Raw genomic sequence first — 25,472 nt, forward strand, 5'->3', positions numbered from 1 at the left:
GCTGCCTACCGCAGCTGCTAGAGGACAATGCTACAAATATCTTATTGCACAATAGAATATGTTCTACAGAGCATGAAAACCCTCTTTGACAGCTGTGATGCTCAGCGGAAAACCTGGCAACTGATTTAGTAATTTTAATATCTCAGTTGCTATGAATAATAGTGTCAATGTGAACAAAAGCCGTATAAACAGTGAGTCAACTCTCCATTCCTCCGTGAGAAGTCATTTAACTCAGTTCCACGTATAACACATTAAAATTATTCTCCCCTCCACACCCACAAAAATACAGCACACTGCTAGTCCCAAGGATGGTGTGGATACAAGTTAAATTGAATCACGTGGGGCTTATTTCCAAGTAGATGTTTAGGATTGAATTTCCTGGCTCAAATGAAATGCTATACAGCTACACCCTTGCCAACTGCTGCTGCTGAGTTTCCAGTCAGATGCATCCTGTAATACGAACAACAGGCTAGAACAATGCTTAGTCTAGCTTCATATTTTGCCTTTGACAGCCGCCCGGTCTGGATGTTTCAGAGAAACTACAATACAGAAGGGGAGAGAAGATACAAAGCATATATTCTACCACTGAGCCTCATTCCTTATTGCTAATTCCTTGTTTCCAACTTAGAAGCCCCCTAAAGCTGAGAACAACATTATGAATATTCTAACATAGCTGAAAATAGCAAACATCTTAAAGATTAACAGGTGTGTCAAGAGTTAGATAGATTTAGGTTTATGCTCTGTACTACAGAGTGCGAAAAGTGGAAAGATCGCACTGACTTGCAAATGGGTTTCTGCAACACTTGGTGTATGGACCACTTGAGCTGTTTGTAAGATGTTGGCTTGACACAGGATACAGACCAGCTGTCGGAGACAATGCTTTCCTTCTGAACTGTTAGCGCTAACCTCTTTGTAAAAAGAGCGCTCAAGGTAATAAAAAGAAAATTGCCAGTAGCTGCCTGCAAATGTGTGTCTTGCAATTTCCTTGACATCTATCTTCCCCACCCCCCATCAAACAACAAAGGCTGAGTATGGCAGATACAAAGTAGGTCACTGTTAGGAATGAGCAGTGGGGGTAGGGGACTGATGCTTACCTCTGAATCAGCAGGGAGCTAAATTCTCCAGCAATGTCCTTGCCTTCTAGCATCCTAAGCATTCCAAGCATCAAACTGGGTTAAAAATAAGTTATCAGTGCACTTGGAGAACTGAATAAACACTTCATTTATCTATTACTTTCAGGTTGATCCTATGGTCCTGGTACTCCATGTTGCCACTACACCAGGGCTAATGCCAGCATGCTCATAGGTCAACCAGAAGCATAAGTTATAAGTTAAACCAGAAGCACAAGTTCCTGTGTGACGTTTGGAAATATCCTTTTAAACCTAGCGCTTCCATGATCTTGCGGTGTCTGAAATATAGACTTTTCCAGAGCAGTTTCCATTATTTGGTGTGTGTGTGTGTGTGTGTGTGTGTGTGTGTGTGTGTGCATGTGTTATGTTTGATGGCTTGGAGTTTTGTGTACAAATTGACATGCAGAGCAAAGGGGAACTTTGAGGGAAAGATTTTAAGAGAACATATTAAATGTACTTTGCTGAGTGTGTTGACTCCTACAAATAAGCTGGCTAATACTGATATGAATTTGTGAAAAATTGTGTGAATTAAGCATTAGATAAGGTAGTTGTATCAGACAGGATTTGAAATGAGTCCAATGTCTGAAGGAAAGGCCTATCTTGCCAGAAGGCCTTTATCTTACCAGAAGCAGAGCATCACATACAAAACCAAATATAAGGCAAGTAGGATTATTTGTTTTATTTATTGTTGATGTGTATTTATATCCCACCTTTCTTCCAAGCTGGGTCAATGGACTAAGGTATATTTTGAGAAAGTTAGATGGTTCTACAAGCTGAGAGCGTTTAAACACTTGTCTTCGTCCACAGAGGAGGAAACATAGCCCAGAGGGAGAATGGCTCTCCGTCCCATTTGTCCATCACTCCCACGACTTTCTCCTGTAAGGCTTAATCACCCTCACAAAAAGGTTAGGGTATTCTCTCTAGCGCAGTGCTAGCTAAACTCTGGGAGGCCATGCCAGTGGTGGGTGAGGCCACACCAGACTCATGAACGTGCATGGGAAACAGCCAAGCACATCAGCAGGGAATGGGGGTAGTGGTGGATTTATAGGTATATAAAGTGTGCAAATACTAATCAAGTTATTAGTATACATTGTTAACTGAGAGGATACCTTTGAAACACGACTACAAACAATGAATGGCTATTGCTGAATTCTATAATCTTAGTTTGTAGCATTGTTTCCAACCTTTATTTCTCCTACTCCCCAATTAGAGTCAGTGGAGGCTGGTCCACTAGGGTCGGGAGTCACCGGCCTGGTGCCTCTGAAGGCCTTCATTGGTGTCGCTGAACAGGTTGCAAAACTATGAGCTATTGTGTTTTTTTAAAAGAAAAGAAAAGAAGGTGAGACAGTCTAGCCCATCTAGAAATAAAGTTATGAAACCTTGGAGAGCCACTACATAAACAATACTGTACTGAGCTAGATGGAAGTATAAGGCATCTGCCTACCGTATATTTCCTTTGCTTTTTCTTATTTCCAGCCAACTGGTTGTCTGTTTTTTTTCACCATCATTCAGAATTTTGTGGCCACCGAGTCTTTGTTGGACTGTTTTGAGGTTTCTTCCATGCCTTAGGATTGTTTTCTGAAGATTTTTGTATCCATGCAAACCTCAGGATTACCCTAAATCTGCTGATACCTCTTTATTTCCTTGTACATGGGATGGTGCACTTCCAGCTACATATATGGGATGACCTGAATTGGAAACAGAGGAAATGGTATTGCTTGTGGATCACCTCAAAGAAACATAAAAAGGCAAGTGAGTGCGGACAAGTCCTTGGGCAAAGAGCTGGTATATTTATTTGAATGATGGCTTTTGTCTCCAAGCTACCAAAAATGGGCTGAACTGGGCTAACATGGCAACCATCCTTGCCAAAAATAATAATTTATTGCTCACTTTTAACATCAAGGGAACACCCATACAATTGGAGTGCTCTGCGGGGAACATTATCTTTTTAGACACACAAAACCTGTCTGTGCAAATGGCCAGCCCCTAATATTTATTCCTAATAGCAAAAGCATAAAGGAACAGAAAAGTGAACAAAGGTATTTATTCATTTTGAGATTTTAAAAGCCAACATTATATTGCAGCAGTCATATATCTTAAGCTGTGTCTTCCAAACAATGTGCTATCTCTGCCTAGAGTTAAATTGCTTGCTTTGGAACTGGCAGAGTACAGTTCAGCCAATATGTCTCTCCTGCCATGCAGAAAATCAGGAAAGCTGTGAGCACGGTGAATGATAGCTACATGTTATGCAAGTGATTGACACCTTGGAGTAGAGACCTAGAAATGTACTGATCCAAACATAATAAAGGTATTTGGACTGGAAACTTATATGGCGTGTTAAAGCATGCACCGATTATCAGAGAGAGTTTATTTTAGATCTAAATTGCTTTTTATTCAAACACAGCACTTTAAAACAGAGATGAGAACTCTGTATGTCCTCTTGAAGCTTCTGGACTCCAGCTCCCATTGGCTACAACCAGCATTGCAAATGATTAGGGGTTGTGGGAAATGAAGCCAAACATTAATTGGACAGCTGCAGGTTCCTTGACCCTGACTTTGTCACCTCTGTTTGCCTCAGTTCCTCAGATCCCCTTCTTGAGAAAGTTTAAGACACATGATCTGCATCTTCTGTGAAGAGGATTGAAAGGAATTATCTGCAACCTTATGTTCCTCATTTAGCACACCTTTGACTTCCTTGTCATACAAAGGTTTTAACTGCCCCTCTAGCCAGTCTCCTATGTACCTATGTGTGTGGCAGTAGTGGTATTCAGCACTATTTTTCTATAAAAAGAGGTGCCGGAACTCAACACGAATGCCTCCCTTGTTCTCTTAGAATGACAATGGTGCCCATCTGAGAGGAACCAGAACTGAATTCTGGCGAGTTCTGGCTGCAAAAAAAAAAAGTCCTGTGGCATTTATGTTTTTAGCAATGGGCTCTGTGTGGGTTTTTTTATCCGTTATCATCTTCTTGCATATCTTTTGCCAAAGTCTGTGTTCCTTTTTTGTTCTCATTTGGACAAAAATTCCATTTTCTAAAGGAATACGTCTTGCCTCTAATAACATCTTTGACTTGCCTCATTAACCATGTTGGCATATTATTCTTTGACCTACATGTCCTCAATCACATCCAAATGTGCTACTTGCACTTTGGCTACTGATTCACTAGGGAACCTGCAAGCATCAACTGTCTCCACATCCATGCTTCTCCTTTGCAGGAGTTTTAGTGCAAAAGGAAAAGGATTATGGCGAAGGCACCTTGATATGATGTGGTAAGAGACACAATAGACTGCAAACCTCAAAGCCAAAGGCACTCGCTACTGAAACACAAGTACAGTAAGAACCACCCAACTAGCCTAGGGAAAGGAATGGCAGTCAAAAACAGAAATAGTGTAGCCCATTCAATCCCAGGAGGAGAAATAAGGAGAATTAAGACCTTGGGTAGGCGATGGTAGAAACATCTAATGAGGATATACCGGTACTTTATTTTGGTCACTACTTTCAGTGCCAGCAGTATTGAAAACTCTTTTTAAAACCCACAATAATAGGTTAAGATACTATTACTTGTGTGTGTAGACAAATTCATAGAGGATAAGGCTGTCAATGTGTAGCAGAAACGATATAATAATAATAATAATAATAATAATAATAATAATAATAATAATAATAATTTATTTATACCCCGCCCATCTGGCTGGGTTCCCCCAGCCACTCTGGGCGGCTTCCAACAAAATACTAAAATACAGAAATCCACCAAACATTAAAAGCTTCCCTAAACAGGGCTGCCTTGAGAAGCCTTCTAAAGGTCTGGTAATTGTTGTTCTCTTTGACCTCTGGTGGGAGGGCATTCCAGTGTTGCGCATTACATTAATGAAATTGAGGACACCACTTCCAGTATGCCTTTCCCTGTTCTTCCTACAGAATTTGTATCCAGAGATAGCCATGCCCCACTGGTTCTCTCCCTTCCACCAGTCTTCCATTTCGACAATATCTCTAAGACCAAGCACTGCAGCTCACCCATCTTGGCTTGGAAACACCTTCAAATGGTCTTTCTCCCCAAATGTCTTTAGCACGTGTGTTTAACTGTCCTGTGCTTTGGCCACTCTCTGTTACTATCCTATGCCCTTGTACTCAATGTACTAGTTCTAAACCTCCTCCATTTGCACCATCATAAACACTGCATTTTAGATGATGTGTGAGCTTTTCAGAAACAGAGGCAAATAATAGTTTCTTATGCCACATGACATGTCCGAATTCAAGTGTTTCGAGTCTTTCCCGTTCTCTGTTATGGTCTGTCTTGAAGCTACCAACTGTATAGCTATTTCAGATGTGTGTTACTGGGTCAGGAAACAAAGAAAGCACATATAAACTGGGATCACAGGGAATATCTGTGTGCATGGACATATCCATCTCCTTGAAGTACCTGTGTCCAGATTTTTTTTATAGGCTATAACCAGAATGTATTTTAATTATGTATTTACAACCAGAATTTATTTTAATTTTATGCTGCTCTAAGCTCCCAAATGAGAGGAAGGACATTTAAAAATATGATGAATAATAAGATCCACACTGGAGATCTGCAACAAATCCTGGAATATAATGGCAGCTAAAGTTATATAATCTATGTAAGTTTATATTGTAGACAGGACTAAAGGGTGTCCTGCTAAGTCCTGCCTCAAATTAAGGCCAAAAAAAGAGAGCTTTGTCTACATTAGATTTCCACTAATTAAGTCACATAAAACACAGATTTGACATGCATTGGCTGGGGGGGGGAGCAGGAAGGGGATGTTATGTTATAGAAGATTACAGAGGGAATTTTTCCCCCAAACTGTATCTTACCATGCTTTCTTTTCTGTGTGGAGCTTCTGCAGAGTGAGCAACCTATCATTTGAGTATTGCAGTTTTAACTGCCTGCGGGATTAAGAGTTGTGGTGTTTGTTTTGAATGAGCTGCCATAATAACTCAACAGAAGCAGTTTGTGACAATTAAAGGAAAGAGAATAGATAAGAATGGTTCCTGCTGATAAAACTGATTTCTCTTGGGTAGGTGATGGTGGAAACATCTGGTGAGGATGTACTTTATTTTGGTCACTACTTTCAGTACCAGCAGTATTGAAAACTTTTTTTAAAACCCACAATAATAGGTTAAGATACTATTACTTGTGTGTGTGTGTGTGTGGACAAATTCATAGAGGATAAGGCTATCAATGTCTACTAGCTATCAAAGGCTATGATGGCTCTATGTTCTACCTCAGGCGTCAGCAACCTTTTTCAACCATGGGCCAGTCCACTGTCCCTCAGACCATGTGGTGGGCCGGACTATATTTTTTTTGGGGGGGGGAATGAATGAATTCCTATGCCCCACAAATAACCCAGGGTTGCATTTTAAATAAAAGGACACATTCTACTCATGTAAAAACATGCTGATTCCCGGACTGTCCACGGGCTGGATTGAGAAGGCGACTGGGCCGCATCCAGCCCACGGGCCTTGGGTTGCCTACCCCTGTTCTACCTCCACAACTGGATGCAATGTGTCTCTGTATAATAATAATAATAATAATAATAATAATAATAATAATTTATTATTTATACCCCGCCCATCTGGCCGGGTTCCCCCAGCCACTCTGGGCAGCTTCCAAAAAAACAGAAATTCTAAAATACAGAAATCCATCAAACATTAAAAGCTTCCCTAAACAGGGCTGCCTTGAGATGCCTTCTAAAGGTCTGGTAATTGTTCTCTTTGACCTCTAGTGGGAGGGCATTCCACAGGGTGGGTGCCACTACCGAGAAGGCCCTCTGCCTGGTTCCCTGTAACTTGGCTTCTCGTAATGAGGGAACCACCAGAAGGCCCTCGGAGCTGGACCTCAGTGTCCGGGCAGAACGATGGGGGTGGAGACGCTCCTTCAGGTATACCGGACCGAGGCCGTTTAGGGCTTTAAAGGTCAACACCAACACTTTGAATTGTGCTCGGAAACGTACTGGGAGCCAATGTAGGTCTTTTAGGACCGGTGTTATGTGATCTCGGTGGCCGCTCCCAGTCACCAGTCTAGCTGCCGCATTCTGGATTAGTTGTAGTTTCCGGGTCACCTTCAAAGGTAGCCCCACGTAGAGCGCATTGCAGTAGTCCAAGCGAGAGATAACTAGAGCATGCACCACTCTGGAGAGACAGTCAGTGGGCAGGTAGGGACTCAGCCTGCGTACCAGATGGAGCTGATAAACAGCTGCCCTGGACACGGAGTTGACCTGTGCCTCCATGGACAGCTGTGAGTCTAAAATGACTCCCAGGCTGCGCACCTGGTCTTTCAGGGGCACAGTTACCCCATTCAGGACCAGAGAGCCCTCCACACCCACCCGCCTCCTGTCCCCCACAAACAGTACTTCTGTCTTGTCAGGATTCAATCTCAATCTGTTAGCCGCCATCCATCCTCCAACCGCCTCCAAGCACTCACACAGGACCTTCACCGCCTTCACTGGTTCTGATTTAAAAGAGAGGTAGAGCTGGGTATCATCAGCATACTGATGGACACCCAGCCCAAACCCCCTGATGATCTCTCCCAGTGGCTGCATATAGATGTTAAAAAGCATGGGGGAGAGGACAGAACCCTGAGGCACCCCACAAGTGAGAGCCCAGGGGTCAGAACACTCATCCCCCACCACCACTTTCTGAACACGGCCCAGGAGGAAGGAGCGGAACCACTGCATGACAGTGCCCCCAGCTCCCAAGCCCTCTAGACAGTCCAGAAGGATGTTATGGTCGATGGTGTCAAAAGCCGCTGAGAGATCCAGCAGAACAAGGAAACAGCTCTTACCTTTGTCCCTAGCCCGCCGGAGATCATCGACCAGTGCGACCAAGGCAGTTTCAGTCCCATGATGAGGCCTGAATCCTGACTGGAAGGGATCCAAATGGTCCGCTTCTTCCAGGCGTGCCTGGAGTTGTTCCGCAACCACTCGCTCAATCACCTTGCCCAAGAATGGAAGATTTGAGACTGGGCGATAGTTGGCCATATTGGCCGGATCTAAAGATGGTTTTTTAAGAAGCGGTTTAATAACCGCCTCTTTCAGCGGGTCTGGGAAGGCTCCCTCATGGAGAGAAGCATTTACCAACCCGCGAAGCCCATCACCCAGCCCTTCCTGGCTAGCTTTTATAAGCCAGGATGGGCAAGGATCAAGGAGACAGGTGGTTGGTTTCATTCGTCTAAGCAGCCTGTCCACATCCTCGGAGGTAACAGATTGAAATTGATCCCACAAAAATTGACTAGACAGGACTCTAGCACTCCCCCGCCCCGGCCCTGCTCCCACGGTGGAGTCTACCTCTTCCCGAATCTGAGCGACTTTATCTGCAAAAAACTTTGCAAAATCATTGCAGGAGATCATATGGCCCGTACTGGGCCCGGATGGAGCAGGTGGTTCCGCTAAATTGCGAACCACCTGGAAGAGTCTCCTGCTGCTGTTTTCTGCAGATGCGATGGAGACGGTGAAGAAGGTCCTCTTCGCCGTCACCATTGCCACTTGGTAGGCTCGAAGTTGAGCTCTAGCCCGTGTCCGGTCTGATTCAAAATGAGTTTTCCGCCACCGGCGCTCTAGCCGTCTCAACGACTGTTTCATCGCCCTCAGCGCCGGGGAAAACCACGGGGCTGTCCGGGCTCCATGCAATCTGAGAGGGCGCTTCGGAGCCAGACAGTCAATAGCGCTGGTTAACTCCGCATTCCAGCGGGCCACCAGGGAATCAGCTGAAAGGCCATCGACATGGGATAAAACATCCCCTACCACTCTTTGGAAGCCAATTGGATCCATTAAGTAGCGGGGACGGACCATCCGAATCGGTCCCACCTCCCTGCAGAGGGGAAGGGTTGCGGAGAAGTCCAGTATACCAATTACTGGGAATCATAAGTGGGGAGAATGCTGCTGTTGCATTAAAGTCCTGCTTATGGGCTTCCCATAGGCATCAACTCAGCCACTGTGAGAACAGGATGCTGGACTGGGTAGGCCTTTGGTCTAAACCAGCAAGGCTCTACATAATGTCAACTGTGAGTGATAGAAGTGCATAGAATACCACAATATGAGCCTCGGTCAGAGAAGACCCTGCTTGCTTGCTGCTTGCTTGCTTGCTCATTTATTTATTTAATACACTGGGAGTTTTATTTATTTACACACCACACTCTGCAAGGTCAGTCTTTATGTGGGTCAACGGCATGTGTCTTGCAGCAGCAGACAAGAGGTGTCATTCTGCACTCAGAAACTAGCACTACTAGGCAAAGAGACACTCGGGGACAAGTCCTACCAGGCAATGAGAGGTTTCCCAGAAGCAGTGAGGTGGGGTTAGAAGCAAGCAGCTCAGGATGCCAGCAGCTGGGGGATAACATCAGTGGACAGTGAACTGCAAGAGGAATCAAAGAGAATAAAGAAGTATAGTGAGAGAGCTGAGGACCTCGTTGGGTGGTGGTGTAGAATTTGTTTCCTTTTTATTCTGTCATTCCTTAAAGCAATTCTTGGGGGCATATATATTTCTCCCAGTGGTTTTTATCCTCACAACTACCCTGCGATACCTTAGGACCAGATTCTCCACGTATGCCTGCTTGTGAGTCATTCTCAGATACTCTTTTCTCCAGCCTGAGGTTCCCAGCAAAGGGATTCCCCCCCCTCCAGTGCTGGCATCCTGGATGTGGAATGCTCTCCCCAACCTTATTGTTTCCCCAGGCTTTTAACTTTTTTCCCCCTTTCCCTGTTACTCTGGTTTGTTTGTTTTTTTTAAAAAATGTAGCTTTTATGGATTTACTGTTTTTCAATTTCAGTTTTAATATTTCACTGTAATATTTTATTTTAAGGTGGCCTAATAATTTGACTGAAGGGCAGGGTGTAAACCTTAATATTAAATAAATAAATGAGGTAGTTAAGCTGAGAGGGAGGGACTGACACAAGCTCACCCAATGAGTACCCTCGCTTGGTGGATATTGGAACTTGGCTGTCTCCAGCTCAGTGTCCTTGATGCCAGCTGCTGTACCACAGTTCACTTTTGTGGGATTTGAGCAGCTTAGCACTGTGCAGAGAGAGAATGGCAAAGTTGTGCCTTTGTCGTTTATGTGGAAGAAGAAAGCACGAAAAACTCTCTGTGTCCTCATTGGTAGCACTCAAGATGGAAAGGGATTGTGAATGCAGTCAAGAAACGAGCAAAGAAACCCAAAGCAGACTTAAGAAGATAATGACCTTGTCCTTCCAGCAGAAGGTCTGCAGAAACAAAAACAAAAAAATATATACCATGGAAGTAAGATTGGATACTTCACTTGTGACAAGTGGAACATTTGAAGCTGCCCTCTTAAGTATTAGTAACTGAAGCAAATTTAACATGCTTGTAATTGGTCTTTTCCAGGTTTCCCCTTTTTGAATGGCACACCCATAGGTTGCATTTACAAGCTGCTTCTGAAATTCCTCATGCTTTCAGAAGAAGTTTGCTCCCGTACTTAGCCTGGGCAGGTGTTGTTCAAGACAGCCCAAGCCCCTTTGAGTTGTGCAGTTTGTTGGAGCCTCACCCAGGGCAATGTGACTTACATTGCTTTGGGTCAAGGTGAAATTTTTCTATTCTTGGTTTTGTGCTTAAGAGGCACAGCAAGTAAAAAGATGGGACTGCTGAAAATGTTAGATTTGGGGTAATTCAGCAAAAAAATAAATAAATTTCACTTCCAGGGAAAACTTTGTTACCTTTGAGACAGATGCAGAATTATTTACTGAAACATTGCATTATTCATAATATATAGTGATGGGTTGTATTAAATGCTAATCCTACTCAGAGTAAACCCAGTAAACCTAATGGACAAGACTCCCAGGCCTAAGTTGGGTTAATTAATTTCAGTGCATCTACTCTGACTATGACTTTGTTGGATACAGTCCACTGTCAACAGAATTATTTTTGAAACGCATAATATTTTATGCATAGAGTTAATTAAATTAAAATTAATTTCTCCTGAACCAAGCGTGGAGATAAATGGATATTAAATAGTAATTAAAACAATTTTGTCTAGACTTAGCAGTGGTTATATATTCATTTATTTCTCGGAGGCCTGGGAATTTTAGCAGTTGCAGCCCTGCCACTCACAAGGACAAGAAGTCCATAACATTTCATCTCCGCAAGCCAGGAGAAATTATTTCTAGGTCACTGCCGAGAAAGATCATAAGTACAATTTCATTTCAAAGCTCCGCTCCACAGTTTTGGTTTCCATGCATTATAATTTCAAAACCCACTGCTGGGCAATATTTTTTTTTATTATAACCAGCCAAAACGTCACAAAAGAAGTAACCAGGCTTTTGAATTCACCAAACCCTTCATCAGACTAGATGGCGAACAAAATGGTGAAAGGAGAGGAAACTGTCTTGATACCAAGGCCACAAAGTCTGCATTTAGTCAGAGTATTAAGATAAGAGCGGAGGAGGAGATGGCAGGCTTAATTGGATTAGACTGTACTACAGGGATCTCACGCCCACAGAGACCTTCCCTTGTGCCTGCAGGGGTCTGTCCTCCCCTTCCCTCTGCTGAAATGAGGAATTGAAAGAAGCATTCTATTATAGCCAACAGAATTGGTTGCACTGTGTATTTGGTTGTGGTATGTGTGGTTCCTATGGCAGCTTCTCTGGTTTAGAAACGTGCCCCACAGACCCCAAAAGGTTGTCAACCCACCCACTCCCGCTATACTAGGTGCTACGCAAGTCTCAGGTTGCCACTACATGGGACAAAGAAACCACTCACATTTACCTCTGGCCATGCCCATCGCTGATGGACATGTGGCTCATGGAAGGTTACTGATGCAGGAATACCACCCTCAGGCTGAAAAACACCCCCCCACTCCTACAATATGGGTTCTAGATCTCAAAAATCGAATTACGAAATGCTCATATAAGCCAGGCATAGGCAAACTCAGCCCTCCAGATGTTTTGAGACTACAACTTCCATCATCCCTGACCACTGATCCTGTTAGCTAGGGATGATGGGAGTTGTAGTCCCAAAACATCTGGAGGGCCGAGTTTGCCTATGCCTGATATAAGCATTCACACCCTGCTGGCTATGACACAAGTATGATGTTCCACACACAAAATACTTATTATTTGAGAAAATTCACAATGCATGGGAGAAACTCGCTGTACAAGAAGGCCAGAATTAACGTACTGTATGATGTTAACAGTGCATGCTCTTTTCATTTGTACCTCTGATAGTCTTATTGGCTGAAAAACAGTTCAAAGAACCTCCAGAGTTGTTGGGTTTCTTTAAAAATGGAATTTAAGATGCTGTTAGGTATGTGTGAGCTTTTTGGTTGACCCCTTGGGATGAGGCAGATCCAAATGGGGCAGATCCAAGGGAATAAAATCTGTTCCTAGTTTAAAGAGAGACAGGCTTATATGTGTTACACGCTGCTCGCACTAAGGGGTGCTTGCCAAAAACTCCCACGGGTTTCAATAGGGCCAGGATTTCATCCCACACAACCTCAAAGCAATACAACAAACATATAAAACTGTTTTTCACACATACCAAAATAAAAACGTTCGTATTTCTATCTCATTCCATGCTGAAGCTTTAGAAAGCAACACTTTCCAGATAAATCTGCGACTGTTGTGTTTATCAGTTATTACGTAACAAGATCTGACTTATGCTGACATATGGGAGAACCGGCATTCTCTTCCCCAAGGCATTTATTTAATGGATGTGTATGCCCATTATTCCAACTAATTGGCACTGGCACATGGCCAGAGCCCTAAGAAGTCCTGGTAAATAATTTATGCTGGGAATTGGGGCAATATGAGTGTACATTCTTTTTAGTTCTCCTGGACTTCTCAGCAGACTTAATACCACTCACTGGCCATGGTATTCTTCTGGATTGTCTAGAGCAATGTTTCCCAAATTTGGTTCACCAGTTGTTTTTGGACTACAGTTCCCATGATCCCTGACCACTGGTCCTGCTAGCTTGGGATGATGGGAGTTGTAGTCCCAAAACAGCTGGAGACCCAAGTTTGGGAAACATACGTCTAGGCTTTGGGCTGCTAAGATCTAGTGTTAGTTCTATCATAACTCCGACACCCACCAACTAAGAGGGCTTGGGGCAAAAGATACATGCTAACTAAGGAATTAAGAATTCTGAGCCTAGATAAATTTGTTCTGAGTCTCAGAACTGAACAGAGCTCACAATCATTCTGTATAAAAAGGGCACTCTTGCTTATCCTGAGCTGTCCTCGTTTCAGCAGCTTATTTTAGGTCAGGGAAGAGTCATTTGTTTGCTGCTATCAATTTCGAACCATAAATTCTTGCTGGTCTACTTCAAATCACCCTGCTAGCTACCTCCTGTCCACTCCTGGTTTAGGCTGGTGGCATTGGAGGTACTGTTTTATGGTGGTTCCTGTCCTTCCTACAGGTCAGATTTCTGTAGGTGCTGGAGAACTCCTGCTTGATGCCTTTCACGTCTTTCAGCATTTTCCTATTGTCAACTATGCTTCTCAACAGCCATGTGAAACTGTTGTGAGGGTTGCCCAGAGTCTCTCTCTCTCTCTCTCTCTCTCTCTCTCTCTCTCTCTCTCTCTCTCTCTCTCTCTCTCTCACACACACACACACACACACACACTTCCATCTCAAACTAGGGACATTGGAGGTTTTGAACAGATTAGAGCAAGTAATAGGATAAATGTGACCAAAGAAACTGAAACTTAATCCAGACAAGACAGAGGTACTCCTGGTCAGCAGAACACTGCAAGGGAAATATATCATTGGATCGGTGTGTTTTTGCTCTTTGGGATGTATATATGTGAGTGTAGATCACAAGAGTAACCTGCATTTTGGGGCATTCCTTGGCACTGTGTCATGGCAAATTCCTGCACTGCAAAACTTGCCACGGCACCGCTGTCCATACAAGGTAGGTCACCTTCAGAGAGTGTGAGGAGCCCAAAGTCACATCACCAATCGTTGCTTTGAAGCCGGGTCTCATCAGCACATACACACAAACACTGGCTCTTACCTGTTAATTCTTTTATGGTAATTTTATATTGTTTTTAAACAACAGAATCTGCATTGAGCATTCCTTATGGGGAGGAAGGGAGGTTGAATGAATGAGTGAATGAATGAATAAGCACATCATGGGAGGAGACTTTGGCGACCATCCTCTCCAGGCGGTACTCTAGGCACTTCCCTCCTTTTTCTGTTTTGTTTTGTTTTGAATGGGCATATGGAGCCATAAAGGGAAAACGTGCGTACAAAATGTCAAACTCGCTCCTGCTGCTTCCCACTGCAGAGGTACCGCGACAGCTGACAGTTATTTCGCAAAAAAAAAAATGTAGACAGGAGTCTCAATGTGAAATCGTGAGGACTAGTTAAAGGCTCCGCCATTGAGGCTTCGAGTCCTCAGGTAGTGTCAGCACTCACCCCGACCCTGCGCGCCTTTCTCTAGGATCAAGTTTGCTAGAAGCGCGCAGGCTTAGCAGCCTTCAAGTACTCGGGAGCGAAAGCGCACACGCGCTTAGGAGGAAGAGTGTTTGGGCACCGACCCGCTTCCACACCGACCCCATCAGTCTGGGCTCAGAGGGCGGCGGCAGCGGCATCGACTTGAAAGCAAGGCGGGCTGCCGCTTTCTCTTCACACTCGCCGGCGTGTGGGCGTGTTTCTGGTCCGCCACCTCCTTCGCTTTCCTCCGCCTCTCCAAGTTTGTGGCTGTTTTTCAAACAGGCAGCACCGCAGCAGCCTCCTCGCTCGAGTCCCGCCTCAGCAGCAAGAGGCGGCGGCGGAGGCAGCGCCCTGGGTAGTTCCCCTCAGGCGTGGCCGGAGAGCGCCATGAAGAGCCGGCGGCGCTGGAGGTGGCGCTGGGAGCACCGCGGCTTCGCGCTCGGCTTGGCGCTCTACACGCTGCTGCTCCTGCTGCTGGTGTCTTACATGCTGGACTACGGCGCCAGGAGGGGGCGCGCGGGAAAAGAGCAGCCGCCGCCCCACCGCTGCCCCGACCTCGAGGAGGCGCTCGGGGACTGGGCGTGGGAAGGGCAGCCGCCGCCGCCGCCACCGGGAGAAGCCGCCGCTCCGCCCGCGCCCAGGCATGGAGCGAAGAAGAACGAGTCTGAGGACTCCGACAAAGCCGGCCCCGGGAGCCGGGCGGGCGGGAAACGGCACATCTATTTGCATGCCACTTGGCGCACGGGCTCGTCGTTCCTGGGCGAGCTGTTCAACCAGCACCCGGACGTCTTCTACCTGTACGAGCCCATGTGGCACATGTGGCAGGCGCTGTACCCGGGCGACGCGCTGAGCCTGCAGGGCGCGCTGCGAGACATGGTGCGCTCGCTCTTCCGATGCGACTTCTCCGTACTGCGCCTTTACGCCGCACCGCCGGGGCCCCGAGACCCGCTGGCGCCCTTGTTGGCCGGCGGCGGCGGCGGCGTCAACCTCAGCACGGCCAGCATCTTCGGCTGGAGGACCAACAAGGTGATCTGCTCGGCGCCGCTGTGCCCCGCAGCGCCGAGGGCCCGCTCCGACGTGGGCCTGGTCGACGGTGCCGCTTGCGAGCGCAGCTGCCCTCCGCGGGCGCTGAGGGACTTGGAGGCCGAGTGCCGAAAGTACCCCGTGATGGTGATCAAGGACGTGAGGCTGCTGGAGCTGGGCGCGCTGCTGCCGCTGCTGCGCGACCCGGAGCTGGACCTGCGCGTGGTGCAGCTCTTCCGCGATCCGCGCGCCGTCCACAACTCGCGCCTCAAGGCCAAGCAGGCGCTGCTGCGGGAGAGCATCCAGGTGCTGCGGAGCCGCCACCGTGCCCCCGAGCCCCGGGGACTCCCCCGCCGGCACCCTCTGCTGCCCCCCTTCGCCGGCGCCGCGGCTCTGGCCGGGGTCCACGCTCGCCAGCAGCACCGCGCCGAGTTCTTCCTGGGCGGCGCCCTCGAGGTGATCTGCCAGGCCTGGCTGCGCGACCTGCTCTTCTCTCGCCGCGCGCCGGCCTGGCTGCGCGCGCGCTACACGCAGTTGCGCTACGAGGACCTGGTGCTGGAGCCGCGCGCCCAGCTGCGCCGACTGCTGCGCTTCGCCGACCTGCCGTCGCTGCCCGCGCTCGAGGACTTCGTGCTCAACATGACGCGCGGGGCCGCCTACTCCTCCGAGCGCCCGTTCCTCATCTCCGCGCGCGACGCGCGCGAAGCCATCCACGCCTGGCGGGAGCGCCTCAGCCGGGAGCAGGTGCGCGAGGTGGAGGCGGCCTGCTGGGAGCCCATGCGCCTGCTCGCCTACCCGCTCAGCGGCCAGGAGGACGGCGACCGGCAAGAGGCCTCCAGAAGGCGCTCGAGCCCTCCTCATCCAGGTAGCGTCCGACCCACCTCCGGTCCCTTTGGCCTCGTTGGGCATCTTTCTCCCTAAGGGGCGAAGAGAGTGAGGAGGGCAGAAGCCCAGTTTGCTACTTGAGTTTGTGGTTCTCTAGCAGGCAAGCATTAAGGCCACAGGAGAATTGCCAGGGGAAAAGGATAGCTGCCCCTGTTTGGGCATGGGGCATAGGTGCCAACTCCATGGGGCCTTGGGTGCCCAAGCAACCACAAAATACCCCATGAAGGTGCCAGGCACCCACAAATTTCAGTGCCAGGGGCCCAGGCCATGCATGCTGCATATCACCCATGGTCGCGGGGCCAAGCTGGCACTCCTGGCATGGGGAGAGGGGTGTGTAATCTAGTGGGGACCTATGTGGTCCAGATTTTCATTGCTGGTGCTGCAGTAAGGTCCACTGAGCCCACCCTTAAATGTCTAAAAGGATTGGCATTGGTAGACTCTTAAAATGGATGAAATGCACACTGGATCTCTGCCTTTTGTGAGCTGCCTTGTTCATTTTCCATTCGCACCAGAAGTTAAGTCCACTGAACGCAGTTCCACTTAGGCTGCAAGGAAATGATACTGGCAGTAAGGCAAGTCACGTGACCTGAGAGCTAATTGGACAGTGCTGTGCACCAGCCATTCACCACAGGTGGTCACACCAGGAGCAGCCAATGTGATGTTCTCTAGAGCTGTCTGACAAGGGATGTATGTACACCATTCATTGTATTTGCTGCTCTGTAACATACTGGCCTTATTTCTTTAAAGTATTTCCGTACCACTGTTCAATAAAACTGACCTGAGAGCACCATTGAAATGTCACAGCAACAAAAACACACAACAAAACAGTTGGAAGATTAAACATGGCCATCAGCAAAATCTAAAAATGTATAGAGTTTAAGAGCCTGAGAATGAAAAGGGTGGTGTATTTTTTTACCTGATGCTTGAAAGAAAGCAGTGCTGGTACCAGGCAAACCTCCCTGTTGAGGCAATTCCACAGATGTGTGCAAAATATCACCTCTCTCTTTGGTTTGCAGCTGTCAGCAAAGATAGAACAGAGAGGGAGAGGGAGCAGGAGAGAGAGAGATGAGCTAAAGGTATGGATAGGATGGTTCAATTACCTGGGTCACAAGCTTTTTAAGGTTTTAAAAGTCAGCCTTTGAAATGTGCTTGGAAGCAAACTAATGTAGCTCTATTGATGGTGGTGATACAAGATTCACATACGCTTGCCAGAATTATATTCTGCAGTAAAAGCCGACCCACATATAATTCATTTTACAGTAATCCAAGCAGAATTATATGCAAATCAGCATTCATTAGTGAGAGGGAAGCACTTTGCACCTGCACAAAGGGAGAGACTGCTCATTATTGTATATATGTGTCAGAACTAACCAGGCAATCCTAGCCATGCCTACTCAAAAGCAAGTTGAGCTTTCCCAGGTAAATGGAGTTGGGATTACATCCTTAACTCTCAGACATGCTTCCCCAATACTTATGCACGTTCACTTAAAAGTAAATACTCATCATTAGGATTGCAAACTGAGCACAATAAATGAGAAGAACGGGAGGAGCACAATATGCTCCTCAGTCTAATAGTTAAGGCAGAGGTTTGAAAAGAAAGATCAAAGGTTGTTTGAAGAGAAAAGGGCTTGTGTTCAAAAGCTCCATAACTGATTAGTGCAGTGTCTGAAACTAGTTCATGCTGTGCAGGGAAGCAAGTCCCATGGGTTTCAATGTGACTCATAAGTGTGCATGCATCATATTGCAGGCTGAATTCTCGGGGAGGGGAGAATGCAGATCACACTTTTAAGTTTTGAAAACAATACAGCAAAAAGCAAATTACCGCGTATCTGTTTCCAAAAAGGTTGAAAACCATACTACTAGATTGGTTGGTGCAACTGAGTAGGAGAGAAACAGTGTAAAGAAAAAGTCTATAAAAGGCAGATATACTGATCCTATTGAAATGAGCCGTAAAGCTCACACTGAACTGATTGTTCCTTTTGGAAACAAATTTATGCTGCTGGTGACATTTGTAATGTGAAACTGGTGTTTTCACCTGTGACACCTTTTCTACCCATTGGTGTAGGTGGTATAGCATTAAGACAGTATAAATCTGTGTAGGGTATGAAACAGTCAGAGATAAGGGACAGGGAAACTTTTGCTTATGTAGATGTTGGTTTCAGACCCTCAGTTAACATTTGGTTACAGTGAGGTTTGGAAGGAACTTGGCAGTTAATAAAACATCTGTCGGTTTTTATGTTTTTGTTTATTGTTTTAAAAAAACTTACTGGTATTTTCTTTGGAAAAGTAAAGATTGTATGAGTTTTGTTTGTTTCATAGAGTCTTACCTAGTAAGAATTTGTCAGAGAGAGCATATATTTTAATGTATATTTAAGTAAACTACTTAGAGATGTTGGTGATTGGGTGGTATATAAGCCCCGTTAAATAAATAAATTAAAGTAGGGAATGTTATATTGAATGAATTGTAAAGACTACTGAGAAACAGAGTATCAGTGAAGCTGGTGGCCATGATTCATTTCCTTCAGAATACAGTAGGGTTGTTTTCAGGGGATCCATGGACCCTCAAGGAGGAAGAGCTAACTTGCCCAGCTTCCTGACTGATGCACAGATTTGCATCCTATTGCTACAACAACATCCTCTCAGATTTTAAACGCTGCCTGGCATACAAACAAATCCAAATGCTTCCTAACAGTTTCAAATTAACCTTGGCAAGCTTGGTGAGAAAGCTTTTCCATTTGTGTAACTATTGCAGGCTAAAATTTGAATTGATGCAGTTTTTCTGGGGGTTTTTTGGTGGTTTTTTTTTTTGGACATTCTAATAAACTTACAGAGGGTATTTAAGGTTACAAACCCATTTATATAGCTGCTACTTTGATACAGAAATCAGACCATGAACCTCAAATAAGGGATTACCCTGGATCAAGAATCAGCCAATGCATTAAAATTGCTGGGAAGAAAGATAGCTGAGAAATCACTATTGCCGCCTTCGTAGAAGGAAGCTTTGGAACCTGTCTGTAGTTTTTGATGATTATGGTATAGTATGTTACGCTACGGGGGTGCGAGTGGCGCTGTGGTCTAAACCAATGAGCCTTGGGCTTGCCGATTGGAAGGTCGGCAGTTCGAATCCCCGCAATGGGGTTGAGTTCCTGTTGTTTGGTCCCTGCTCCTGCCAACCTAGCAGGTTGAAAGTACGTCAAAGTGCAAGCAGATAAATAGGAACTGCTCCGGCGGGAAGGTAAACAGTGTTTCCGTGCGCTGCTTTGGTTTGCCAGAAGTGGCTTAGTCATGACCTGGAAAAACTCTCTGCGGACAAACGCCGGCTCCCTCGGCCAGTAAAGTGAGATGAGCGCCGCAACCCCAGAGTCGTTCGCTACTGGACCTAATGGTCAGGGGTACCTTTATCTTATGTTACGCTACAGAGAACATCAGTAGATCCAGTTATGCCTTTTGGCAAGCCAATTATGCGCATGCTTATTTGGAAACCTGCAGTTACATGCGCACATAGAAGTGAGCCTGGTTGAACTCAGTGGGACTTGGTGATTAAACACGCACAGGGTCAGCTCACCCATCTCTTGATCTCTGTGGAGTTTGTCTCCGAGCTGGTGTACTGAGGCAGGGTTGCAGTTAGGGGCTGCAACTTTCACAGTGCAATCCTCCATCAACATCTACTTGGAAGGAAAACCTCATCAAATTGAGTGTCACCGATTCCCAGGAAGGTGTGTGTGTGTATAGGATTGCAGCCTTAGTCAATTTAGGCTAAAATCATAAACACAGCTGAAGAGCCTCTCATATAATGAACTATAAATCCTATAATTCATTGACAGCCATAGATAGATGATAGATAGATACAGTAGATAGATAGATAGATAGATAGATAGATAGATAGATAGATAGATAGATAGATAGATAGATAGACAGTCATCCTCGTCACAAATGCAAGTATTGTGGGTGAAGAATCTGTGTTGCCCCAGATGTTCTTGAGACGACAGCTCCCACAATAAAACCTGAACATTGCCCTTGCTGGCTGGATCTGATGGGGCTTTTAATGAATAAAGTCCAACAACATCTGGCATGCCAGGTACAGGAGTCTTAACAACAGCTGGAGGTTCCCCCCCCGCCCTCACTTTGACAGATAGTAGAAGCATTAAGAAGGATAGAAACATCCCTATTATTTTTCACTTTGGTATGATTTGAGAAAAACAGGGCAGTATATTTCCATCTTATAAATCGTTATAAGTTATATTTGAAGCTGCTTCTGTTCTCCCTCATACAAAGCTCTTCTAGCGACTACCAGAGTGGGAGGACGATGGAGGAAGAGAATTCTGCCTTCAGGCAACATCTGCTTGAACACTTGCATATAGATGCTCGGTAGCATTCTGGCTTCCTTCCTCCTTCCTTTACTTTAATCTGATCCTGCTACAGAGTCACGCTTTCTGAAAACACTGGTGTGTAACTTAAGTTCCTCCAAAGAAGGCATCTGTGTTTGCCATGGTATGGCAGCAAGAAGACATTTATTTCAGGGGTCCCCAAACTAAGGCCCGGGGGCCGGATGCGGCCCAATCACCTTCTAAATCCGGCCCACGGAGGGTCCAGGAATTAGCATGTTTTTACATGAGTAGAATGTGTCCTTTTATTTAAAATGCATCTCTGGGTTATTTGTGGGGCATAGGAATTCGTTCATATTTTTTTTTCAAAATATAGTCCGCCCCCCCCCCCATAAGGTTTGAGCGACAGTTGACCGGCCCCCTGCTGAAAAAGTTTGCTGACCCCTGATTTATTTCATTGCAGTGGTGGCCAGACAAGTTGTTTATATCACCCGTAGCCTTCAAAAGTCTATGCTTGAAAGATGGGAATTGCCATTCATAGTGGCAAACTTCCCTTTCCTTTCTTGTGTAGCATAATTATATTTTGGACCTCAGTCTTTCAATGTGTTCCCTGCAACACAAGCATATAATATATCTAGAACGATTGGGTATTAGCGATAGCCACTTATAAAAGTTACCAGAAGGAAGATTTTTACAAAATAATAATGAGAAGCTGGTGTATAAAGTGGCAATTATGCAAAGCACATTAAGGAGCTTTTTTTGTGGGGGGGGGGAGAAGCAATTACTGAAGAGGGATTATGGCAAGTAGCTGAAAGGGCCCTATTTACATGCTTGAAACAATAAATGCACTGTAAATCATTCAAGTGATAATTTTGGGGCTCTGAGAAAAGAGAAAGCTTTGCAGGGTTGTCACAATACAGCTATGTCCAAGCCAACCATGCTCCTGCCTTGGAATTTGCTAGGTTTCTTTTTTAATTAAAAAAACAAAACACCCATAAACATAGAATGTTTCACATGCAGTCTCTACATTGGCATTTAAAAATCCCCGAGAAACTCAAATTCTTCATTTGCTAACAACAAATGAATGGTCCCGGTTTTTCCACATAAGGGCATTTTGCCATTAAGATTTTTTTTGTTTATTTGCAGTATGCATTGTTTGGAGAGCAAACTCCTTTTGTTTTGTTTTTGGGAAGTGCCCAGAATGGTGGTGGTGTGGTGCCAAGAGACTATTGGGAAATGGCCTACTGTGATGTGAGGGGCTAAGAATACATTTGCAGCTAGAACTTCTAATGACCTCAGAGCTTAAGCAAAAGCAGTCCCTTTGCAAGAGTGGGAAGTGCAGAGTTTTAAGAACAGCTGCAGTAAAACCCCATAAAATCCCAGGGGCGTGACCCACAAAGCATGTATTTAAGGGTTGAGAGACAAAGGAGATTGCGCCATATAAATTGGGATTCAGGACACAAGCATCAACACCCCTGAGTCCTGAAACTATAGATCAGTGCCAAGAATCGGGCATATTTAGCTGCTTAGGCAGAAATTTGGCTCAACATGTTTCCATTGCCTCAAATGTCTTGAAATAATCACCAGGAAAAACTTTCTGAAAGCAAGAGAAATAAAATATTACTCCTCTTAAGACAGACCCATATAGAGAGATGGAGCAGCAGCAGCTGTCAGCAGACTGTGCTGCTTCCTACATTTTTGCTTCAGGTAATTGTTGTGATAACAATAATGATGAAAGATCTTAAACACAGGTGAGGCAGCTGTGTGAAAAGAATCTCAAAAGCATATTAGCACACCCACCTCTCATATGTCGATTTAGTGCTATCAATACTACTCTTGTGCAAATGGTAATGTCAGGATGAGAGTGATTGAATCAGAGAGGTAAAATCTGGAAACAGATCTGTTCCTGTTCAACTTCAGATGACTTTACTGCATCCTGGACAGGGCTCTCTCACATAACCACCTTAGATCCGTAGGGCTGTTCTGAAAACACCCTAACTGTTTGAATGTTTCCAGAGTTTTTGTTTCCAGGGTTGAGCTTAAGTAGCTGTTCAGTTTTGCTGGCCTTATTATTTATTAAACTCTGAGAAGTGGCTGGTGCATTTCATAACAGTAAACAAAACAGGATACTGTAATTTGGCACTGCATTTCTAAAAGGATAATGCTTGCCCCAGTCTGTATATGAAAGCAAAGTTATGTGCATGTCCTTCATGTAGATGTATATCTAAATCTGCATGCTCCCCCTAACGACGTCAGATATTGAACTGATTGGATGTACTTTTTGATGTGCCCAAGCATGCACTTATGCAGAGAAAGTGACCTACTGCTAGTCATTATTCTGAAAGAGTCATATACTCATAATTATAAAGAGGTGGGGGGAATAATGGTAATAGGTCTTTCCCATTAGTTGATTCCTTAATGTCCATTAATATTCTTCCCATAAAGTCCTAAAGTCACTGTAATGTAGTGCATAGCTGCCAAGTTTTCCCTTTTCTTGCGAGGAAGCCTATTCAGCATAAGGGGATTTCCCTTACAAAAAGGGAGAACTTGGCAGCTATGGTAGTGCCATGTTTTCATTCTCCACTCCTTAAACTAATGAGTATTCTTAACATTTTCAATACTGCTCATGCTTTTGACTTGGCGATGTAATGATATTTCCCATATATCACCACCTCAAGCCATTTGGCTAATGTCCATAGGCTACTTCACTTGATGATAGTTATCAATAACCTTTAAAAAAAATTATGTAGGCTCATGCTTAAACCTCCGCTAATGAAATAAATGAGACTTGAAAATGCTTTAAGTTTTTTAGTCTTTTATAGATAAACTCCTTTCCCCGCTGCTACATTGCAGAAGCTGTCAGTGCTGCCAAACTTAAGAATGATGACAGATTAGTCCAGCTAGGCTGTTTCCTCTTCAGGCATTAATGTGGGTCAGCCTGTGCCCCTTGACACTCATGCAAATCCTTTGCCTTTAAATGGTTTAACTAGGTGTAACTGAGCTGGATGGAGGAGGAGGAGGAAATCCCTTATCCAACACAAACATACACACAGAGGGGAAAATAATTAAACTCCTGGTGGCTTGCATCTAATAAGAGCAAAATCTTAACCACCTTGCACACAAATTTACTAATGTTAAACAGCATAAGTAAAGGGGAAAGAGCATTCCTAGAGCTTCCTTTTTACTTAGCAGCTCAGTGGAGAAAGACTTAAGAGAGCAGAGTTGGGTTGGGTGGTCAGACTAGGACCTGGGAGATCAGGGTTCAAATCTCCGCTCAGCCAGTCATGGCCTCTCAGGATTGTGTGGAAAGGAGGGGGTGGGTGGGAATAGCTTTGCCATCTTGAACTCTGAGGGGGGAAAGGTGGGGTATAAATAACAAAGAGTCTGCCTGCTCACAGAGCAACAGTCAGGAAGCATGGTAGGCTATCTCTGCTTTCAATTTTTAATTGTCCCACTTTAGAATTTGCTAGGCAGATGGTTCATTAGGGGCTCTGCATTGGCTTTGTGGAAAGGAAAGCTAATGGGAAGAAAGTGCTTTCCTTATTGCAAACCATTGGAGTGGATTAATGCCTGCCAGCCCCACAACACAAATTTTCAGCCACTTGATTATTGTGGAATTAGCTTAAGCACAGAGTGCAAAATGCCTTACAGCACAATCCTAACTATGCCTGCTCAGGAATTCCTATTGAATTCAATAGGGCTTGCTGGCAGGTAGGCGGAATTAGGATTGTAAAACTTAAAACTGCAACCCTACCACAGGTGACAAACACAAGGCCCACGGGCCAAATCCGGCCCGCCAGACCTTGTCATGTGGCCCGTGTAGCCAGGGCTGGTGCCTCCATTTAGGATGTGGAAGGCGATCCTCCTTTGAGGCCGCCGCTGCTCAGTGGGAAAAAAGGGGCGGTGCCCAGAGGCACCCGCAGCTTTTGATTGGCTGCAGGAGATTCTGCCACCGCCCGGTGTCACCTGAAAGGCCGTCTCTGGGCCTGGGCTGGGGAAGGAGGACGATGCGGGAGGCCATCCTCTTCTGAGGCCGCCGCTGCTCAGCGGGAAGGAAGGGGCGCCGCTGGGCGCCACCCCTTCCAGCACGGCTTCTGATTGGCTTCAGAAATCTCGTGCAGCCAATCAGAAGCTGCGGGCTCCTCTGGGCGCCACCCCTTCCTTTCCGCTGAATGGCCGAGAGCGGGAAGGAAGCGGCAGCAGCATGGAGACTGCATTCACCGCCCATGCAAGGTAAAAAAGGGAAGCCCCTTTTCTTTCTCCCCCCTTCCCCGAAGCTGCTGGTGTGTGTGTGTGTGTGAGGCCCCGTTTCTTTGGGTTCAAGGGGGTTCATTCACAAGGGGGGGGAGGATAAGGATGAGAAATGACGGCAACGGTGCGCCTCAGCCGGTTCTCAATCTTTATCTTGAACACACTCCACATCCACGCACACCCTCTCCAGTCTGGCAAAACTAATTGGAAGTGTTTACCAGCCTCCAATTTTCTCCTTTGGTTGTTAGCAGAGCCCTGACTTCAGTGTCCCCTTGCAGTTTTCTGTTGCTGGCCATAGAACACGCGGTGGCCTTTGGGATATTTTTTTTGGGGGGGTGTTGTGTCGCGGGTGGGGGTCGTGCTATCTACCCCAGCTTCCATCCTCCTGGCTGAGTTACAAAAGCATGGATGATGGTCTCAAAATCTTAGTACTGTACTGCAACTTGTATTG

The 25,472-nt window shown here is 45.7% G+C and overlaps 1 protein-coding gene and 1 long non-coding RNA gene across 2 annotated transcripts; one reads left to right on the forward strand and one right to left on the reverse strand.

Annotated features, from left to right (window-relative positions):
* Positions 1 to 407: 407 nt before the first annotated feature.
* On the reverse strand, positions 408 to 2,686 carry LOC148685892 (uncharacterized). Its single transcript, XR_015949767.1, has 3 exons — positions 2,575 to 2,686; positions 1,095 to 1,148; positions 408 to 539 (listed from the first exon to the last, which is right to left on the reverse strand). It is a non-coding gene; the product is annotated as an uncharacterized LOC148685892 (long non-coding RNA).
* An 11,433-nt stretch (positions 2,687 to 14,119) lies between these two features.
* Positions 14,120 to 19,163, forward strand: CHST7 (carbohydrate sulfotransferase 7). The gene is given in 3 exon segments (XM_088668690.1): positions 14,120 to 16,425; positions 18,905 to 19,081; positions 19,084 to 19,163. Coding segments are annotated over 3 exon segments (1,743 nt in total). The 5' UTR covers positions 14,120 to 14,924; the 3' UTR covers positions 19,149 to 19,163.
* Positions 19,164 to 25,472: the final 6,309 nt, after the last annotated feature.

Source organism: Zootoca vivipara, chromosome 4 (genome assembly GCF_965207765.1).
Source record: "Zootoca vivipara chromosome 4, rZooViv2.hap1.1, whole genome shotgun sequence".
Taxonomy (NCBI): domain Eukaryota; kingdom Metazoa; phylum Chordata; class Lepidosauria; order Squamata; family Lacertidae; genus Zootoca; species Zootoca vivipara.